General features: G+C 34.9%; 1 protein-coding gene across 1 annotated transcript; it reads right to left on the bottom strand.

Annotated features, from left to right (window-relative positions):
* LOC18604578 (calcium-dependent protein kinase 10) lies at positions 15462–21462 on the bottom strand. Its single transcript, XM_007037127.2, has 7 exons — positions 20617–21462; positions 20164–20307; positions 19883–20035; positions 18363–18478; positions 18082–18249; positions 16463–16693; positions 15462–16125 (listed from the first exon to the last, which is right to left on the bottom strand). Exons 1-7 carry the CDS (start codon positions 21281–21283, stop codon positions 15952–15954), a joined length of 1653 nt encoding a protein of 550 aa, XP_007037189.1. The 5' UTR covers positions 21284–21462; the 3' UTR covers positions 15462–15951.

The following is a 23301-nucleotide window of genomic DNA, read 5'->3' as shown; positions in this document are numbered from 1 at the left end:
TGATGGACCCTTTATTCCCTCAACCTTGAATGTTGTTACCAATGAGTTGATGCCTAAGCCAAGGTCAGAATGGACCGAGGTTGAAACTAAGAAAGTTCAAACAAATTTTAAGGCCATCAATACATTGCATTGTGCCTTGACCCCCACTGAATTCAACAAAGTCTTAAGCTGTACAACAGCTAAACAAGTGTGGGACAAACTTAGAATAATCCATGAAGGGATTTCTCAAGTCAAGGAGTCCAAAATTGCCCTTTTGACACATAACTATGAAATGTTCAAAATGGAGCCTGGTGAAGACATCACTAACATGTTAGATAGATTTACAAACATTACAGATAAATTGAGTCAGCTAGGCAAACCAATACCCGAGCATGAAATAGTCAAAAAACGTCTTAGAAGTTTACCAAAAAATTAAAAGCCTAAAGTAACTGCAATTCGAGAGGCCAAGGACCTAAATGTTATTACCTTAGATGAGATTTGTGGCTCTCTCCTTACTCATGAGCTGGAGCTTAAAGAGGAAGAAGAAGAAGATAAGAGGGAAGCAAAGGAAAAGAAAAAGAGCATTGCACTTAAAGCCAACATCCTTGAAGAAGAGTTGGAAGAATTATCATGTGATGATGATGATGAGTTAGCTCTGGTTGCAAGAAAATTCAGAAAGCTTATGGGCAGAAGAAACCAGAGATTAGCTAGAAAAGGATTTAGAAAAAATCAAGGTGCTTCATGGAAAATTAGAAACAAAAATGATTCCAACAAAAAGGAAAAGCTGATCTACTACGAGTGCAAGAAACCTGGTCACTTCAAGTCCGAATGTCCATTGCTAAAATATGAGACTCTAAAGAAAAACAAGAAATCTAAGAAAGCGATGGTGGCAGTTGCATGGTCGGACAGTGACACATCAAGCTCTGAAGCTGAAGATGAAAAATCTGAGGAAAGAGCAAACCTCTGTCTAATGGCACAAGATGATGAAACCGAGGTATCCTCATCCCCCAGTGATATTTCCATGGATGATTTACAAGATGAGTATGATAGTCTTTATGATGTATTTGAAAAACTTTTTTCAAAATGCAAGATTCTAAAGAAAAAGGCTACATATCTTGAAAATGATTTGGAAAAAGTGAGACAAGAGTTCAATTTAGTATTTGAGCAAAGAAATTTCAAGCAAGTTGAGTTAGAACACTCAAAAACAGATTTTGAAGTTTTAAAGCTAGAGCTAAAAAATAAATCAGAAGCTTTACAAAAAACGTTTGATGAAAACACAGCTCTCAAATCTTCAAAAAGAAATGCATACCACAAGAAGAATTCTGCTTATGCATCATCTAAATGTTATTGTTGTGGAAAACATGGACATATGTCATATGACTGCTTTAAGAGAAGTAACTAGCAGAAAGTTAGAAAAATTTTGGTCCCTAAAGGATCTTATATTGTAACTAACTCTCAAAGACCTATCAAAGTATGGGTACCTATAAAGAAAAATTGAAAATTTATTTTGTAGGTTGAGCTGCACTTAAAGGAGACATGTTTAAGAGCTCAACTCAAGAAAAAGCAGCCTTGGTACATGGACAGTGGCTGCTCACGGCATATGACAGGAGATGAAATGTTATTTGCTCAACTATACAAAAAAAAGGGAGGTACCGTATCCTTTGGTGATGATTCAAAAGGTAGAATTCATGGGATAGGTAAGGTTGGTAAGTACTTCCAAACTCAAATTAGTCATGTGTTGTTAGTGAAGGGTTTAAAGCATAATTTATTGAGTATTGGTCAATTATGTGACAAAGGATTCAAAATATGTTTTGATTCAAATAAGTGTGAAGTAATAGACATAGGTACAAACAATGTGTCATTTATAGGAAAGAGATTGAAGAATATGTATGTTGTTTTTCTTAAGGATCTTGAAATAAATAGTGAAATATGTCTTGTTGCAAATGCTGAAAATGACAGCTGGTTATGGCATAGGAGATTAGGACATGTAAGCTTGCATATTATGTCAAAATTGATTAGAAAGAACTTAGTTGTTGGGCTTTCGGATTTAAAATTTAAAAATGATAAAATATGTGATGCTTGCCAACTAGGAAAACAAGTTAGAACATCCTTCAAGACTAAGAAAATTGTGTCAACATCTAGACCTCTTGAATTGTTACACATTGATCTATTTGGTCCAATAAGCATAACTAGTTTAGGAGGAAAATCTTATAGCTTTGTAATAGTGGATGACTATTTTAGGTACATTTGGGTTTATTTTCTTGCTGCTAAGAATGATGCTCTATCAGCTTTTATAAGTCATTGTAGAAAAGTAGAGAATGAAAAAGGACTAGCCATAGTTAGCATAAGGAGTTATCATGGAGGAGAATTTGAAAATGATGAATTTGAGAAATTTTTCAATGAAAAGGGGTTGGATCACAATTTCTCTACACCTAGAACATCCCAGCAAAATGGAGTAGTAGAGAGGAAAAACCGAACCTTAAAAGAAATGGCTAGGACTATGCTATGTGAGAATAACCTACCAAAATATTTTTGGGCTGAGGCAGTGAACATAGCAGCTTATATACTTAATAGAGTCTCAATAAGACCCATGATATCTGAGACACCATATGAATTTTACAAGGGTAGGAAACCAAATATTTCTCACCTTAGGAGTTTTGGTTGTAAATGTTTTGTGTTGAATAATGGAAAACAACCCTTAGGAAAGTTTGATGCAAAGAGTGATGAAGCAATATTTTTAGGATATGCATTAAACTCAAAGGCTTATAGGATTTTTAACAAAAGGACTTTAACTATTGAAGAATCAATCCATGTAGTTTTTTATGAGTCCAATGCTTTACAAAAGGAAATTCATGTTGATGATGATGTTGTAGAAATCCTAGAAAAACAAATGGAAGAAATGAGCTTAGAGAACAATAAGAATAATGAAGAAAGCTCACCTAGAAGAGAAAATGAAACTCTACCTCTAGAATATTTGCAAAGAACAGAAACTGAACATAGTGACCTTCCAAGGAGTTGGAGATTCACAAAAGACCATCCACAAAACTAAATCATAGGTGACATTTCTCAAGGTGTTAGAACTAGGAAAGCAACAAGAGAGACTTGTGAGTTTTCAGCCTTCATATCACAAATTGAACCTAAAAACTTTGAAGAAGCTGAAAATCAGGAAAGTTGGATAATGGCCATGCAAGAGGAACTTGACCAATTCAAAAGAAATCATGTATAGTCACTTGTACCTAGACCTTCAAATCACCCTATTTTTGGCACAAAATGGGTGTTTAGAAATAAGGTAGATAAGTAAGGAAATGTAGTAAGAAATAAAGCTAGGTTAGTAGTCTAAGGATACAACCAAGAAGAAAGAATAGACTATGATGAAACCTTTGCACTCGTTGCTAGGATTGAAGCCATAAGGTTGTTGTTAGCTTTTGCATGCTTCATAAATTTCAAATTGTGCCAAATGGATGTAAAAAATGCATTTTTAAATGGATTCATTCAAGAGGAAGTGTATGTTCAACAACCACCAGGTTTTGAAGATTTTGAAAAACCAGACCATGTTTACAAACTCTGTAAAGCCTTGTATGGATTGAAATAACCTCCTAGAGCTTGGTATGAGAAGCTTTCAAAATTTATGGTTGAAAAAGGTTATGATAGAGGCAGCATTGATACTACATTGTTTATTAAAAGATACTTAAATGATTTAATTGTTGTACAAATATATGTGGATGACATTGTATTTGGTGCAGCTAATGAGGCTTTATGTAAAAACTTTGCAAAAGAAATGCAGGGTGAATTTGAGATGAGCATGATAGGAGAGTTGAAGTACTTTCTTGGTCTTCAAATTAAGCAAAGTGAAGAAAGAATCTTCATCAACCAAGAAAGATACACTTAAGATATGCTCAAAAAGTTCGATATGCTAAAGCTGAAACCAATCTCAACACCAATGAGTCCATCCACCAAACTTGATCTAGATGAAAAAGGAAAGAATGTAGATTTATAGAGGTATGATCGGTTCACTACTCTATTTAACAACAAGCATACCAGATATTCAATTTAGTGTGTGTTTGTGTGCTAGATTTCAGTCACAGCCTAAAGAATCACACCTAACAGCTGTTAAGAGAATTTTTAGATATCTCTTAAAAACTCAAACTTTAGGATTATGGTATTCTAGAGAATCAACTCTTAGCTTGGTTGGATATTCTAATGTTGACTTTGCTGGCAGCAAAACTGACCAGAAAAGAGCTAGTGGAACATGCCAATTTATAGGTAGTATGCTAGTGTCATGGTCCAGCAAAAGTAAAATTCAGTGGCTTTATCTACAGCAGAAGCAGAGTATGTATCACTAGGTAGTTGCTGTGCCCAAATATTATGGATTAAACAACAACTAAAGGACTATGGGTTATCAATGCATAATATACCAATATACTGTGACAATACAAGTGCGATTAATATTTCAAAGAATCCTGTGCAGCATTCTAGGACAAAGCATATTGAGATTAAGCACCATTTTGTAAGAGATCATGTAGTCAAAAGTGATGTTAAGATTGATTTTGTGAATACTTTGCATCAATTAGCAGATATTTTTACCAAACCCTTAAATAAAGATAGATTCTATGAAATTAGAAGGAATTTAGGTATGATTAGTCAACAAAAATTGTGAGAAAAATCTTGGTTTATGCTCATAAAACAGAATGCATTTAGTCGACTAAGGTGAAACTTAGTCAATTAAAAGTGCTCTGTTAGTCTTAAATAATAAGACTCAGTCAAATAAATGAAGAAAAAATAAACTAATGTGTACTAGGCAATAAAGAAAAAAAGAAAAACTTCCTAGGAGAATAACCAAAATGTAGAGGGAATTTTAAAATTTTTAAGTAAATAAAGTGAGGCAATCTTTAAGGGGGAGGCAGACGGTTTTCCAAGTGAAATTATGTGAGACCCTGTCAAGCTCGATTAAAAGACGGTATTGTATCGAGTGGTATAATTAAGTTAAATCGAGTCTTAAACTAGTTCAAATAAAAATTTTAAGAGGAAATTGAAAATTTTGAAACCCACAGAATGGCTTAAAATAGTGATTCGGAGTTCAAGGTCCAATTTGGAGTCCATTAAGAAAATTGACCGATTAGGGATAAAACGGTCATTTTACCATTTGATGATTAAATGGAGATTTCTAGCCAAGATTTGATCACATTGGACCAAGAATAATTATATGAAATATAATTATGATTATTGGAGTATAAAATGATGTTTAGCAGTGAAAAATTATGATTCCCGATATTTTTGGAGCACAAGGGTAAAATGGTAATTTTGCCACTAAAGGACTAAACGGGAATTTTTATAAAACGATTTTTGCCCCATTTGGTTAATATTGATCAATATTAGTGTTATTTGAGGTTGAAAAGTAAAAATAATATGATTTCGGTACATTTCGGAGTATAGGGGCAAAATCATAATTTTTTCGTCTCGGAGGCAAATCGGTAAATTTTTTTGCCCCAGCACTTGTCAAGACCAAGGGATTTTAATTGTGGTAGGATTGGATAAATACCAGAATATTTGTGGTGGAAAATTAAGAAGAAAAAGTCAAAAAGTTAAAAAATTGGGCCAATAAGCATGTGACACGTGGCATGCTTGATTATTTTATTATTTTCTATAGAAATCAGCCCATTAAATCCCCAATTCTCTCACCATATTCTGCCTAGGCAACCAGCAACAAGAACAAAGGAAGAACAAAGGGAAAAACAAGAAAACCTAGGTGGAAATTCAAAGAAAAAGTGAAGAAATCAAGGAAACAAGCTAGGTAAGTTAAAATTTCTTTAATTCTCCTTGATACCTAGCTTACCCATGCTTTTGTTCTTGATTTCCATGGTTGAATATTGAGTTATCATGATGAATTCAATTCTGAAAAATGGGTATGGAAGAGGAATTGTTGTTGGAATAATTTGATTTTAGACTATGTTAGTGTTTAGGGATAGTTAAGCATGGTTATGAACAAAAACACAAAAGAAATATTCAATTTCTCTAGGGTTCCTTGTTGGTCGAACCATGAGGGCTGAATATCAATGGGGGATTGTTTTTATTTCAAGGAAAATGGCTTGGAAAATGATGAATTAAGGTGAAACGGTTATGTAGAAAAATTTTTGGTGCTAGTGCACCAAATGACCGAATTTTTCTATAAGGAACTGTGAGGGTTCTAATGCTGAATTTGGCTTTATTTAAATGGTATGTGGTAAATTAAGGTATTAGAGGAGAAATGGATTAATTTGGAGTGAAATTGGATGCATTGGCCAATTTATCGGATGAAAAATCGACTTAGGCCACTACCGGGTCTAGATGGCTACCCGTGCATTTTTCATTTCATATCATATATATATCGAGCCTGAAATAGCTTATGACTGTTAGACACAATTTAATTGGAATATGTGTCATGGATTATGGCTAAGTGGTGAGCCATTGGATACAGGTAAAGGACTGTACCCGCGGACTAAAAATAGGAGTATTTCTACTCCTAATACCGGTGAGTGGACTTGCATTTCAAACTTGTTTTGGGAAATATGAAAGATTCTATCCAACTTGTCTTAGAAAATGTACCTTGGGAACAAGCTTTTAGTAAAATGATTTTATATTGTGAAAATGTGCTATACAATGGTTTATGTGTTATCACAATATGATAATATGCATTGGATGCTTCTTTACATGTTGATTTGAACCCGGCTATGTGCGAGTAGGAGTGCACATAAGCCGTTGCTGACCCGACTATGTGCGAGTAGGAGTGCATATAAGCCGTTGCTGACCCGGCTATGTGTGAGTGGGAGTGCACATAAGCCGTTGTTGCCCCCATAGCTTATAGGGCTGGATGCTTCGTGATCTTCCACCCTATGAGTGCTTTGATAGGTATGATCTGTGGCGAAGTATGACTCTCCGCCCAAAAGCTTGGAAGAGGAGGGAAGGGACTGCTCCGTTGCTTCGTGATCCGGAGTGAAGTGCACCTCTTGCCGAGTGAAGGGGGGGATGCTTCGTGATCTCCCACCCCCTAGTGACAATCGCATAAGCCGTTGCATATGAGATGATGATGATGGGATGATGTGCATGATGATGATGATGGGATGGTGTGCATGTTGATGATGGGTATATGGTTGTAAATGCAAATATGTAAGCATTTGTTTTGTTGAAATTTGGAAGTTTACATGTGTTACATGTTGCTATTGTTATTTTAGCAGGATGACTTGTTTTAAGGGAAAAAGGAGACTTTTTCCTTGATGTTCTGGTTCTCGCTGCAGCGAGAATGAAGTTCGCTACAGCGAGAAACTTTCTGTCCATTTTGCTAACTTGTGGGTTTTTGCCATATTTCCCATTTCTTTGGTACCATAGTTGAGCATGGATTTTTGTAAAGGGATTTACTCATGTGGGGTTTACATGAGGGGTTTAAAGGAGCTAAAACAATTGCATGGTTTTGAGAAAATGAATGCATCATGATTTCGATAAACATTCCTTATGGTATGCTTGTTCCCTTCTTGTTCACTCACTGAGTATTGTACTCACGTTTTATAAAAATTCATGTTTTCAGATCAGATGACTGTTGGACCCCAGATCGAGGAGTCCCCGTAGTGCATCTCTTGGGTATGTGTCTGGCATTTGATAGTAATCTCTTTTATTGTAAATGTCTCCGTTGGAAGTCATGGGTCCTTTTGTATTGTGAATACAATCTAACAATGTGAATATGTGTATGCAATGTAAATTGCTAACTACATGACTGGTATAGTGCATGTATATTATTATCGATAATGCCATTGTGTTTTGGCTATGTTCACACCCGAGAAAATGTGTGTGTGTGTATGCATGATATGATAAATTATTTAAGCAAAGGTAAATGGATAAGCTTGCTTGGGCTTAGTGAGCTATGCTCATTGAGCTCATGCGTCGGTCATGGCCCGAGAAATTGGGTCGTGATAAATTAAAACTGCTGACAACTTCCTTTTTCTTTACATTTTCTCTCCCCTGAAACTGAAACTCAATCTCTCTACATTCTCACCTCTGACACCGACTTACCCAAAACCAAAAACCTCGAATCGCAGTCAAAAAGCTTCAGAATAGAAATGGCAAAAACCTCTCAGAATAGAGAAATTATTGAAATGAAGAAAGGAAAAAGACCACTGGAAGAAGGATCAGAAACTAAAACGTAAAAGAAGAAATAGAAATTTGTGTCTGCTGAAACGATTGAGAAATCTGGAAAACAAAAAGAAAAAAAGCATAAATCAGAGAAAAAGAAGAACAAGGATACTACACCAAAGAAAGGTACTACTTCTTCTTCCAAATTCAGAAATAAAATGCATGAAGAAAGGTTTAAGAAAATTGAGAATGCTCCCATTACCTGCGGGAAATACATTGATTGGGAGAGTTTTAGTGAAAATCCATAAATTCAGACTAGCATGTCAGATTATTTTGATGATTTGAAACTGAAAGAGTATATCACATTTAAGAATAGATCCTACAGTGCTAGCTTAGTGAAATAATTCTATGCCAGTATAGCTTTAGGAGAAGAAGAACTAGACGATTATGATGATTACATTGAAAATGGATTAAATGTGTTTTTGAATCGTAAAGAGTTTATGGTTACTGCTGATGATCTTGGAAATCTATTAAAAGTTGAATGTGAGGTGGGAGAGTTTGAGTTCCTAGAGAAATATGACCCATCCTCATTGTGGGAAATCATCACTAGGAGAAGAGAGAAATACTCATCAAATAGCAATGCTGGTTTGATAACCAATCCCCAAATAAGAATTCTGCACTATTTTGTCGCAGCAAATATCCAGGGCAGAAGTGGGAGTTTAGGTTACATCAGCCTTCAAGATCTTTAGCTGATGGAATATGCTTTTAATGGGGTTGTCCTGAATGTAGGCAGATTCATGATTGAAAAGATGAAATGAGCATGCAAACTTGAGAAAATTAATCTGCCTTATGGAAATGTGATCACATCCTTAGTGCAAAAAAAGGTGTATGGGCAAAAAGATATGAAGTTGATATGGTGAAGAGTAGAGACCAGGCTATCTACTTAGGTAGTCTACCTAAAATGGGTTATAAGCTGGATGGAGAGAAATTTACTAGAACACCCAAGGTCTCTGCAATTCCAGCACCAACAGAGGCACCATCCTCACAATTCTCTAGTGAAATGATTTTCAATCTCTTGATGAGGATAGATGGAATCACTTATCAAGGAGCTAGATTGTAGAGGATTGAAGAGATATTTGCTGAACTAGGAAAAGAATTGAAAAGAAAACGAAAAATGTCATCAAAACCTACTGCTACAGATTCCTCTAAAACACCAAGTGTTGCACCAGCACAGCAAGGTGTTGAGGATTCAGCTGTGCAAGCAGAAGGGTCTGCTCCTCATGAAGCAAGTCATGGTGTTCAGGCTGAAGGCTCCACTTATAGAACTGCCAATCCTATCCTTCAAACAGAGGACTCACATCTTGGTGTTGATCAACCAGCTAAGGCTCTATCATCTAAACACTAGAGCAAGGACAAGTCAGACCAAGGAACAGAAATAATTGGTTCAAGATCTGAGAAACAACAGCCCTCTACTCCAAATTCAGAAGAAGTATCCATTATGGATGTCTTCCAACAAATGGCTAGGGAGGAACAAGCTAAGAAAGAAGCAGTTAAGGAAAAAGCTCAGCAAACAACATCTACACCAACCCCCAGAATGAAAGCCAAATCTGAAAAAGAAAAACAAAAAGTCACTGCATCATCACAAGAGAAGAAAGCCACTGCAGCAAAATCCAAGCCACAAACCAAGGGCAAGAAACTATGGCCACAAAGATAGCATTTCTTAAGAGAAGAAAGTATTCCCGATTGGCAGAAAAATCCAAGCTAGCTCTAGTATCTTCTTCTCAAGATCCAATCAATGTCTTTGACAAATCCTCACCAGAACCTTCCCCTAAAAAATCATCACCTTTACGAGAACCTTCTCATTTTCCTCTTAATCCTTTTTATGACATTGAATCCACACCTCTGATACCTCAGATGACTAGAAACCCCTTGATTTGATGCTGACAAAACGGGAGAGTATGGCAGAACCTTAGGAAATTAATCAAAAAAAAATGTTAAGGTGGAGGAACCAGGAATTTAGGAAAGAAAGGAAGTAAAAATGAATCAGGGGCATTTTAGAAATATCAACTGTTGTTTTTGTTTTCCTGCTGGGTATGCCATGATGGCAATCGAACACTTAACTTTAATTTTGTTGTTGATATTTTTATGAATGATTATGGTATTTTGCTGATATGTTTATAGTATGTTGCTGCTGATAATTGAATCCTTGTTGATATTCTGCTATTTATGACATTTTAATTACTGTTAATGAAAGTCTATCACTACATTGATATTCAGATTTGCATACTGATTACCGATCTTTACTGTAAATTATGTTTGTTAATGGATATGGATGCTAAGTATAGTGTATCTGATGATTGTTGAATGGTATAGACAAAATCTGGTAATAGTATGTTAATGACAGACACTACTAAAATTTTGATGAGAAACTGTCAACATTCATCTACTGCAAATTATCGTAAAGATCTGCATATATATATACTCTGAATGAACGATGTCATTTTCTATATGACATGAATGAAATCTGCTGAAATGAATAAGCTAAATATGCATACATTAAGGGGGAGCACACACTTAGGGGGAGCAATCCTTACTTTTTGCTGAAATTAAAAAGAATAAAGGACATTGTGCTGTTAACCAAGGAATGTTTTGCCATAATCAAAAAGGGGGAGATTGTTAGCTCCATTAGTTTTTGATGATAACAAAACATTCCCATTTCATTTGTGTCAAACATTTCTATTTAAGTGTGCAGGACAAAAAGTCATATGGAAATAATAAATCAATCTTTCATATGTGTATATCAAAAATCATGAAAATGAAGAAAAACGATTGATCAACAAAAAGAAAGGACTTTGGTTAAATAATGAAGAATGTTGGTTGACTAAAATTTAAATTGAAGAAATGGCAGGTTGAAGAATACTGAGAAACATAAGCAACTTAGTCGACCAAGATGTGAGTTAGTCAACTAAAAAGCTACTGCCAAAATCTAAACTTCAAGACAAAACCAACTTAGTTGACCAAGAAATGGGTTAGTCGACTAAGTGCACATTGCCATAACTACCAGATACAGGGAGCAGAAAACAAAGACGACTTAGTCGACTAAGAGCAATCTCCCTGCAAGTTTGAAATCTGCACTAAAAGACAGAGTAACAGCTAGAACCGACTCTCAATTGTCTCCAACTGCTAGAAAACTGTCAAACTCCCATCATAGATGTTTCTCCAAGTATAAAAGGGTCTCTCAATAGTTAGAAACTAGTTTTTAGAAGTTTTGGAGGAGATTTGAGCCATATAGAGTTAAAAAACTAGAAAATCTTCTCTACACCTTGCTGCACTTAAACACCCATCTCTTGTATTTGTATTCTGCACTCAACCTTGTACCATTTAGATCAACTTCTGATCATAGGTACTTTCTTTTACCTCTTCTCTTGTATTCTTAAAGAGAGGGAGTCACTCTAAGTGGTTGTTTCAAGCTACGTTTGCTTGAAAGTGTTAAGGTTCTAACTTAGCCTTTAAAAGTTAGGTGTTGGGTTATAGTTGAGCCCGGGAAAAACTAGTGTAAAAGGTTTTGGCTGAGCCTCGTAAAAGCCATTGTAAAGCTTGGTGAAAGCTTATGAATTTCACTAGTTCCTAGTGGATTGTTTGGAAAATCCTTGGTTGGATAATCAAGGTAGTGGAAGTAGGTCTTGGACCGAACCACTCTAAATTCTGTTATGTTATCTACTCTGTTTTTGTTCTTATTTTCATTCTTTCTTTTCACTTGCATTTGTTCCAACTTAGAGCTAATTTTTGAAAGAGCCAAATTGTGCTATTCACCCCCCTCTAGCACATATTATTGAGACCAACAATATTGATACCTTATTCAAAAGCATCAATTCTTCCTTCATATTCTACAGTTTTGAAGTACTTAAACATTTCTCCCAAATTCTTAACAACAACCATATACATTTAATCATAAAGCATTTTTCAAAACATTTTTATTCCACACTATTCCCTTTGAAAACTTACTTTGTCATTTAAATCAAAATCATGACAACATTATTACATAACTCATCAAATGTAGCTAGGTGGAACATACTAGTGAAGCACTATGTGTAAACTTGGTCTCGTGGACCTTAAGCCAACGAATAGTGTATTTCACTCCCAACTATCAAGGATGATATTTAGGTAGCTAACCCTCATGATACGGTCTAGTGCCATTTCGTCAATGACCTCATAAATGCTTGTGCAATCCTTCGGGTACAAGGCTAGCTAGGATGATCTTATTACGTACAATGTCTAGTGATGTCGTAACTAGGAAAAGTCCTTCACTTAAGCTACTCCACTAAAAGCATTTATCTCATGTAAGCCATTATAAAGTCCTTTACACGGTTCTCATAATAAAAAATCATTAGGCATGTAGCTTTACTACCATGCCACTCAGTACATACATATCATTTCGAATCCCTCCATTAAGGAGTCCACAACTCACAAAGTTTCATTGCCATCACCACATAACATTTTACAAATCCTTAAAATGTTCAACATCACATAACTTTATAAAACATCAAGAATTTACCTTTGAAAACACAACCATACACAACTTGATATATCATTAACGTACTACGCCATTTGAAAAGCTTGTTTCCATGCAAGTTCATTATATGAGAACATATATACATACACATGTGCCTATCCTCGATGGTTAAACCATAACAAAAACAATTTTCTAAGCACATTCATTTCAAACACATATTTTGTCATGCTTTTCATAGTATAACATTTTTCAATGCAAGTCCACCCAACTTATATGCCACCAACATAATGCAAAGTTACCTACCCAAGCTCTTCTAGCTATTAAACTTGGGAGCCTAATGGAACCTAAACCAATCAACACATGTAATCAACAAAAACATTTATTTCTCAAACTCTAGTTTAGCTCAGAAGTTTCTATAACCCATAGTTCATATTACCATATACTTAATGCTTGCTTTCACTTACCTTGGTGAGCACACATTAGGAAAACCAATTTGAAAATCCTCACAACTAAGAGAAAAATAAAAATTCTCTTAATGAGAAAAGTTAATTCAAAAACCAATCGATAAAAGTGTTCGCAAGGTTGCAAACCTTACCTTAATCAATTTAAAACTTGAGTTTAAGTTACTCTTGGATGGTTATAAGAAAGACTTGGGAGAGGGAAGGAAGAGAGGTACACTATGAGAAACGAAAAACAAATGGGCATTTAGCCCGAGGGGGTTTTATTTTTGTACTTTTCACCTCAAGTATTCATTCTTTTTTATAAGTATTGATACTTTTCATCAGGCATGCTTTTTCTAAAGCATTTGACCATTAAGTATTGATACATCCCTTTGAGGTATCAATAAGTATTGATACTTCCTCTTTAAGTATCGATACTTTTTACATAGAATACTTTCCAAGGTATTCTATCTTCTTAAGTATTGATACCTATTCTTAAGGTATCGATACTTTTACAACAGAACATAATTTTCTTGGCAAAAATTCATTCTTTTGACTATATCTTTCCTCCCTTGTCTCATTTAGCTTAAAACCTTTTTAAAAAAACATTGGGTTTCCAAGAAAATCTCGCTACTAGTGTCATGTTCATAGATTCTCCTAAACTCACCAAGTAGGTTTACGTTTTACCATTACATAAAAATTGAAAGTATCACAATATAGAAGCTATACATTATCAGAATATCAAATATAAACCCTTTTAATATATTATATCTTGCTAGAAGAATACACTCCTAATAGAATATTTTAAATCCTGAATATAGAGTATGAACTTTCCAAATCAAAAATATAAAAATGTTGAAAATTATAATTAAAAAGAACCCATTCTAATTTCTTTGCATAAGTTATGGCTAATTTAGTTTGCAATTAATTAGCCTTTAAATTGTTAAGTCCTTTGGTATAACACTGTAGCTCATACATCAACTATATCGTACCCAAAAAGGAAAAAGCTCTCAATTATTGATGGGCTAGACTATTTGGGAGAAAAATTGTCCAAACTTGGAAAGATGTCACTTGAACTTTGATAGAGAAAACTCAATTAATCTACTTTCAATTGTAATTAACGTTCATAAAATAGCATATATTAGTGAATATTATGAACATTGATAGTGAATATGCTTAAATTTCTTTTTTTTTTAAGTAATCAACAATGCAATAAACATGTGGGAGAGCGGGTAATAAAGGGAATCTAAACTAACTTTCATATAGTAAATGGTTTTTATCTTCATTTAACATATAGAAATACATATAAATATGTGATTATGAGTAATAAGTGTAAATTACTTAATAATGCACGTGAAATTATATAAAGAATTTTTTAATATTATTGTGTACGAAAATTGATCTTCAAGATCTTCAACAAATGTGTGTAATAATAACCCAAATTTTTCTTTGTTGAATTTTTTCTTACAAAGGTGAAAAGATCATAGTTTTCATGTAAAAACTTTAACATTTGATATAAATAAGATCTACTAAGATATTTTTTAAATTCCACCAAAAAGTATATGCATGAGATTGAGTTACTCTTATATTTCTAACCTATAAATTTATAGATCTTTTTAAATAAATTAACTTATCTTTAATTAATCAAAATAAACATAAAAGGTATATTGATACTTTTGTGAATGAGAAAGATATAACAAAATGAAGCAACTTTGAGTCGGTGTAAATTTTTATTTCAACAAATTCATTTTTTTTTCTACAACAATATTGTTCATTGTATGTTTGAATTTATATAAAAAATTAATTTTTTTATCAATTATATATATATATATATATATATCTGTGTGTGTGTGTGCACGAGAGAGTGAGAGAGAGAGTTATCAAGGGTGTCTATTTGCATTTGTATTTTTACATACCAAGATCAAAATGTATTTAGATCACCATGGTGATCTTAACAAGGATACCAAATAGTTAGTATAGCGCGTGAGACATGTTTTTTTTTTTTTTTTTTTTTGAGGAAATTTAGTTGTGAAATTTAATAGAATAAAGAAAACATGTGACAAAAAAAAAATTGGAGAGATAACATTGTTTTGATGTAAATAATAAAAAAAGAGAAAAAATGGGAATGTTTAAATCAATCAGATAAACTTTCAAATCAGTTTAAGTCGTTTTAGAAGATAATTATAGCAGGTTGGAAGGATAAAAACTAAAAAAATTGACATAATAGATTGACCATATTGAAAGATTTACAAACCATATTTAATCTAATGGTAAGTGGATGAGATTTAAAAGTAAAATTATCCTTTCTCCTTTTAATTTATCTCAATATTTAAGTTTAAATTAGATATGGTTTCTGAAGGCAACCACTAAATGGGTTGTTGGTCTCATCCTACCTACATTTCAGTGATAAATCTTGATCACAACATCAATAAGTAACAACCCTTTCTTCTGTCTCTCTCATTTTCCTTTTCCAACAAACAATAGGAGCTTTTACATGAGAAAATTAGACCACAAATGGATGGGATAACCAACATTGGGAATATTTTTCCAAGGACTCACATTGCTTATAAACAACCCTATACTAGATTCTGCACAAATGGAAATAAAATAATACCAAGTAAATCATCAAACAACATGACATGAACAAATATACATGGACATGCATTCACTTGCTACCATCTGCTAACCACTCTAATGGATTAATCCACACTTCCATGCAGCAAAACACCAACCAAAGCCGGCCATGTCAACATGTTATCAAAGAATATTCTGTCTGCCTCCAAGAGCTCATTGTTAAACCTAAATGCCACTCACCCGTCTGCTAGTTTTCCAGATATACAATCATTTATCGACAACAAAAGGGTGAGAGAAACATCCAGCAGGCACAAGCATAACAAAGTCATAGATCCCATATATAGCTCAAACAGCAACAGCTTGGCCAGTAACTGCATCGTGGAGCTGCAAAGAACCATCTTTCATCAGGTTAAGACTCAAGCTCTTGAACCTCTCTCTTGAATACTGCCTTGATGCCTTTCTCCAATCAGTGCCAGCTTTCATCATGGCAACAAATTCATCATAACTGATACAACCATCCTGAATAAATGTGGACAAGGACAAAAAAATGAGATAACTGATCTAATATGGTGAAAATGCAAACTTACAGAAGAAAATATATGACAGAGAGAGGGGACTAGTAATTTTAGTGAAAATTAACAATCCTCAACATCTAGTCCCAATTGCAGTGAAATTTGAACCTTTTTTAACAGAATCTATTTTGACACATTTCTAAAGTAATAATTACTCAGATTTTATATTTCTGTTTCAATTAAGCACCATGAAAGTGATATTTATGAAAAAGAAAATTGTCGCAAAATAGGAGTCATCCTGAACATAGGAAACAATACGAGTTAGTTTGGCTAGGAAGTCAAACCTTGTCAGTGTCAACTTCACGCATGATGTCATTCAGCACATCAACATCAGCTTCACCTGATTCATCAGCTAAGGCTTCCTGTAACTCATCCAGTTCAATATATCCACTCCCATCTTTGTCAAAGAACATAAATGCTCTGCGGAAATGCTCATCATTCTCCATCTTCTGCAAGTGAATTGTCACTGCTACAAATTCTCCATAGTCTAGTACCCCGTTTCCATCAACATCAGCCTATTACAAATAAATATTGGATCAACACAGAGATTATAGAAAAAACATGTAATCAAGTTTAATAATGTATCATGTTAAGTTGTGATCTTTCGGTTAACTAAACATGTGAAACTATCCAAAAAAAAAAATTTACACGTGTGAAACACAGTGTAGACAGAACTACAATTATCCAGTTTAGTGATTAATACTAAAGTTAAGTTGACATATGTTATTGAAAACCTCTCAAGTTCTACTGCAATGGTGCATGTTTCTCTAGATCATATATGACATGGCAACCAAAAATAAAAACTCTGATAAAAGTTGCTTTTACTGAATTTGCAATAGCTCAATTAGGAATTCATGATATCATGTACATAAGCTTACTCTCTAGGCTTGGCTCTCCAAACATAATAATGAAGGAAAACAATATTTCTAAAGCCTATTGTTAGCCCAACAATGGCTTTAAGAAAAGTTTCAAAACCAATAAATAAGAAGCATTGCAAACAAGTAAATATGTAAATCTTTCTCAAAAAATATGCAAGAAAATAAATTCTACGAATCATCGTAGATATGCAATACATCCGTTAGGTAATCCCATTTCTTAACTTCACAGAGGATGTAGCTTCTGAGACATAAAACCAGTCCATGAATGTCTAAATAGAGGTCAACATCATTGGCCAAAAGGAATTACAAAATTTTTGGTTTCAGAGGTAGTGCTTGCGATAAAAATTTAATAATATAATTGTTAAAGATGGTAAATTATTCAGCAATAGATGATTTTTATTTGAAATTTCAGCAATAGATGATTTAAGGAATGGTTCTTCAAGAACAAAAAGACAGGGGAGGGAGCTGAGCTGATTTTTTGGTTCATGCAAGAAATAAAACTACAGCTTCTAGAAGGAGCCAAGGACCATTGACAGTATAACTTTCCTAATAATTCCAACAATTAATTATTGAAATACACAATCAATAGTGCATAATGTGAAATCCCTTAAATAAAAAATAACTTGACAATAAGTAAATAAATTGATATAAAGTAATAAATTGATATAAAGTAAAGCTATGATGGCAATCTCATAATGAAACTGAGTGAATGATCATACTACAAAGGCACTAAGACGTACATGCAAAAAGTAGAATCACAATTACCATTTGCTCGATTAGCATGCTAATATGATCAATTTGACAACTTTATATTTAAGCCACAGAAAAAATATATATTTAGTAGAGGATGTTCAGCACAAATTGCAGCATGCTACATAGAGGAAGCATGTAGCAGAACAGAGAACTTGAAAGTAACATAAATGGGCTCAAGCAAGATAAAAGTCACATGCAAGCAAAACGAGTGCACTTAACTCAAAGTTAAAAATGAAACTTCAGATTCGATGTAAGCAAGAATTGACCCATACCACTTCCATCAACATCTTGATCTCTGGTTCAGCTAATTGTGAACCAACCTTTCGAAGCCCGGCCTTCAGCTCCTCATATGAAACTTTCCCATCATTGTCGGTATCCATCAATGTGAACATATCTCTGATTACTTCAACCTCTTCTACAGATAAGTGCTCTGCAATTACCTGCAGCATTTGCAAAATTGAATCATCCAGCAGATACTTGCGAATTGCATGGTGGTGCAATGATTTTTGGTCCTGAACAAACAATTTCACATAATCCAACTAAAAACCCTTACCCGCAAGGCCTTCTTTTTGAATCTATTCATCACAGAGAACTGCTTGAGCCTTGTTCTCACAATATCTCCCAATGGAACATTTGGAGCTTTCTTTGCATTTTGCAACCAGGAATGTTCTGTGCCCAAGAGAAAGGAAAAAGAAGGAAGATATTAATAAGTGAAAATCAACACAACTACTTTAAAAAAGGAAAGTCAGAAACAGGATCCTGTGAGGATTTCAAAAAACTAGCAATGCTAATATATTACCTATTAAAATAAATGATTTCTGGTGATAGAAATATTAAAAGGTGAAATATTACTGTGCAAGTAAGCATCTAATGAATTTTGCTTATTCCTATGTCAGATGTTATTTGAAAGGTTGAATTTCTTTCTTCAACAACAACAACAAACTAAGCCTTTCCCCACTAAGTACCTCATCTATATGAATGATATTGCCCCCCAATGCTCACTTCATGATAAATTTCCTTGATCACTTCAAAATAAAGTTTATTAACATGTAGACTAGATAAATGCATGCATACATATGTCAACATTTGCCACAATCAGCATTTGACCAAAAAAACAATGTATAATTCATTATCAGATGCCAAATACCGTGTATCCAACTGCTCTGCAGCATAGTATAAAGTGAGCATGCTGCTTGAAATCATTATGGAAGGGATTTGTTGTTTCAAGATTACACATGCTTTAAGAATTGTGCAGGTTGTAAAGAACATTAGGCAAAACTAAGCTAAAGTTGGAGACAACTACTACCAGAACTCCCTAATATGGTCCAGACTTGGAAAGGGGAAAAATTTGAGCAGAAAATATCTAACTGGACTGGTCAAAAATAAAACCTAAAAAATTGAAGCAAATGACCAAGATTTAGCACTTCTCAGACAGGTATTGGCAAGACAGGAGGCGAAAAAAGCTCCCATATTTCTTCAGGAAGCATGTATTTGACTTTAACCTACTGGTGAATTACCATCCAAGCAAGAACCTTTAACCATGGGGTACCTCATATAAAAACATAAACTTAGGATAGCCACAGACTTGAGGAAGATTAGAGATTGATCAAAACAAATAGCCTGAAAGAAAGCAGCAGAAAGACAGTTTGACTCAAGAGTTTTCCCAATTCAAGAATACAAGCAATAAAAGAAACTACAACTTTTTTTAAGTCTAGCCTCTGGTAATATTCAGCCATTCCAGTATTAGAATGAATGACAAAATGATCTTACACGCATGTTTACTAAAAATCCAATAAAACTCAATCCAGTGAATTATTAATTTCAGAAATTTCTCAGTTGCTCTTGATTAAAGTTAAATATGAAGTAGTGATCGTTAATCCGATTTTCTTGTTATTCATATTGAATCCCACGATTTAACCTGACTTCAATCTTTAAAACAATAATAATTCCTAATACTGAGGCAGCAAGCACCCCAGGAAACTCAAAATGCTATCTGAATACTTTTAGCTAAATACGAAAATACGGTTGTACTGACAGAAAATCCAGCATCTCAAGAACTACTGGAGGACTTACCAAGCACCTGTTGGGCAGTCAACCGCTTCTTAGGATCTGGTTCTAACATCTGTCTAACAAGACTCTTGGCGCTCTCTGAAACCTGAGGCCAAGGTTCCCTCTTAAAATCAATGACCCCTCTCAAAATTGCAAGAGCAACACCTTGTTCAGTCTCTGAAAAAAGCAACACGAAAATCGAAATCAGAATTCAAAAGAAGAAAACATTTTAATGCAAAAGCTTGATGAGGGTGGTCACTGCCACTGTACAACCATAAAAAAACACAAAGTAAGAAAAGGAATACCTGCCCAAAAGGGAGGAACCCCGCATAACAAAATGTAAAGGATCACTCCAGCACTCCACACATCAACCTCCGGTCCATAATTTCGTTTCAAAACCTCAGGAGCCATATAGTATGGACTCCCCACAATCTCTGAAAACCTCTCCCCTACAAAAATAAATCCAAAATTAGAAATATCAATCCTGCAATCAAGCTACAAACCATAAACAAATCTCACGAAACCCAAACTCAGGATTCAACGCCTAAACAAATATCTAAGAAGCAAAATAAAAAATGAATTCAAAAACCCTTCTTTAACCAGAAACTGGAAAAGTGAAAATAAAAACTAAAAAGAAAAATTCTAACAGCCCAATTTTTAAAAAATAAAAAAATCCAAAATTTACAAGCCAAACCATAAAAAACCCACATAAATCCTGAAAAAAAAAAAGGGAAAAAAATTAAAATCTTCCTACTTACCAGGCTTAAAAAACACAGACAAGCCAAAGTCAATGGCTTTAAGCGGCGCGTGTTCTTTCTTATTCGCAAATAAAAAATTCTCCGGCTTCAAATCTCTATGCATAACCCCGTTCTCGTGACACATCCTAACCACCTCCGCTATCGTCTTCGCCACGTTCGCCGCCGCGCGCTCGGTGTAATGCCCTCTCGCTACTATCCTATCAAACAATTCCCCTCCTTCACAAAGCTCCATAACCAAATGGACATTTTCGTTGTCCTCGTATGTCGCTTTCAACTTCACAATATTCGGATGTTCCGGCAACGTTGACATTATGGCAACCTCGCGTCGGACGTCTTCGATGTCGACGGCTGTTCGGAGTTTCCTCTTGGAGATTGACTTGCACGCGAGCGCTTCGCGAGTTTCCCTGTCCGTGCAGAGGTAGGTGATTCCGAACTCCCCTCGGCCGAGTTCGCGTCCGAGGATATACTTGTCGCCTATTCGAGTTCGGTGACTCAGTGGAATCACGTCTTTTAGAACTCGGATCGGAGCCGGCGAGGGGACTTTCTCGGCGTATGGGTTCGGTTTCCTTTCCCGGGTTTTTTTCTTACCTCTCTGGCTGTGTTCGGACCGGTTCGGTTTACTTTCCGGGCTGTCGTCCGGTCTAACGCATGCGTTACAGTTTCCCATAACAGAAAGAATTAAAAAAAAAAAAGAAAAAAGACGGCGGCGTTTCGGGTTTGGTGGAGAGGTGGCGACGGGGAAGGGAGGGAGGAGAAGGAAGAAAACGCGGGGTCAGTTGAGAAAAACTGGGTGTTTTGAAAATTTCTTTCTTTTTTAATAGTGTTCCTATGTTTTTTAGTATTATTATTATTAGAATTTAGATGATTGGATATGATTATTTAACTGTTAATTATTAACGTGACTAATGGGGTAATCAGTGAGGAATTTGGAGGAAATGATTTGCGGAGCTGTGAGAGAAAGAGATTACTAAGGTAATTTTACTAAACTGACCTCTACTTGAAATTTCCAATTAAGAAAGGTTCAGATGCCTTACAATAACATGATTATATAATATTATAATATCTGGTAATTATAAAAAAAATACTATTTAAAATCTGTAAATATAATATTGCAGCTCATATTTATATTTTTAACATATGGATCATCGTCATCATCATTGTAATTAATTCGATGTACATATGTGTTTTGTCCAGAGTGATTGCATTAATCACAGCCGTCCATCTTTTCAAGTTGTTGAAAGTGGTTTACCAATTTGAATAGAAAGGGGCCATTCCATCTAGAAGGGCCATTCCATCTAGAAGCTAAGTAACAAATTTCATTCCATTACTGTGACTGCCGTCCTCTTCCATTTCCATGGAGCTGCTAGTCAATGCATTTGACACCAGACTTAGTACAGCAAGTTCCTAATTTTGGAATACATAGTGTTGGTGATTTAGTAATTAATTAATGCACAATGAAGTTTGTCATAATCTCATTTGCAACAGATGGCCTACAAGGATTTTTTTTTTCCATATACCCCTGACCTTAAGTAGGATTTGGGATCCTATCTAATCATAATAAATTTTGTTTCTCATGATATATTCAAGATAATTACAATAAAATCAAACAGTAATCATTTGAATAAGTATCTGTTGGTCTTGTAGTAGTATTGTTTTGATTAAGCAATTCTTATATTTAATGTTATTAGGTAACATATCTTATTTGGAAGATAGGAGGAATACTAGTATTTGGTTTGGTTGCAAGTTGCAAGTTGCTGCAATTAGTGAGATTGAAGTGGTCAAACAATTAGACCCCCCATGAATTGATGTTATTCCTCCGTTTCATCATGGGTTGGTTGCTGAAAAACAATTAAGTGCTTGGGAAAGTTGATTGCTATATATATATATATATATATATATATATATATTCAGCTTCAAGTGTTTGTTATCAACTTCGAACTCCTTCACAGAATCCATAACTGACTTTTTGTTGAACCTTGGCCCAAACACCGCCTGCCATGTAATTAACCCTTTGCGTAATGCAAATGCTAGCCCCTCGTTTCTCCTCCAATCCCAATATTTTAAATGCTGTCTTTTTGACAAAATTGCAAAGAATCTTGGATTAGGAATTTGCTTCCAATGGGCGGAATTAGGTGGAGACTTGGTCAAGATGAAACAAAGCACCAAAAGCCTTGAAAGCAGCTATCAGCCTTCTTGATAGCACCACCCAACAGACCTGGAAAATTCAAGATTCCAAGATTAAAGTCAAAACAAATTATGACCAAAAAGTTGCAAACCTAGAAAAAAATATGGGTTACGTAGCTTTGCCTGCAAGCCAACAGGCTGAACCCTAACCCTAACGCTAAAGGGCCAGAGCTCAAAGGTAGATGGAAGGAGAGGGGCAGTATGGCTTGTGTTGAAAGGTGAAAAACAAGGATAGAGAAAGCGGTTAAATGAGGTGGCAAGGGCAATGATAGCGGTAGGAGTAGAGCCCATAAAAGCGAAAAAGGGGTGCTGTGAGATACATGACCTCCATGATTGTGTTTGATGATGGGTTGGAACAGAACAGGAGCTTTTTTACCACGCCTGGGAATAAAGCGGGATTACTAGCTTTTTCAGCCTCTCTTTTTAATTCCAAAAGCTCACAAAAACCCTTCATTTAATCATTGGCCTAACGTGCTGTCATCAAATACCCTTTCCAACTTT

The sequence above is a fragment of the Theobroma cacao genome, chromosome 3 (assembly GCF_000208745.1).
Source record: "Theobroma cacao cultivar B97-61/B2 chromosome 3, Criollo_cocoa_genome_V2, whole genome shotgun sequence".
Lineage (NCBI taxonomy): Eukaryota > Viridiplantae > Streptophyta > Magnoliopsida > Malvales > Malvaceae > Theobroma > Theobroma cacao.
This window is presented reverse-complemented; position numbering and strand designations above follow the sequence as displayed.

Coding starts and splice junctions, on each gene's coding strand:
- LOC18604578 (XM_007037127.2), bottom strand. CDS start 21,283: ATGGGAAACTGTAACGCATGCGTTAGACCGGACGACAGCCCGGAAAGT. Junction 20,308..20,616: donor GTCTGTGTTTTTTAAGCCTG/GTAAGTAGGAAG, acceptor TTATTTTTGTAG/GGGAGAGGTTTTCAGAGATT. Junction 16,126..16,462: donor GTGAAGTTGACACTGACAAG/GTTTGACTTCCT, acceptor ACATTTATTCAG/GATGGTTGTATCAGTTATGA.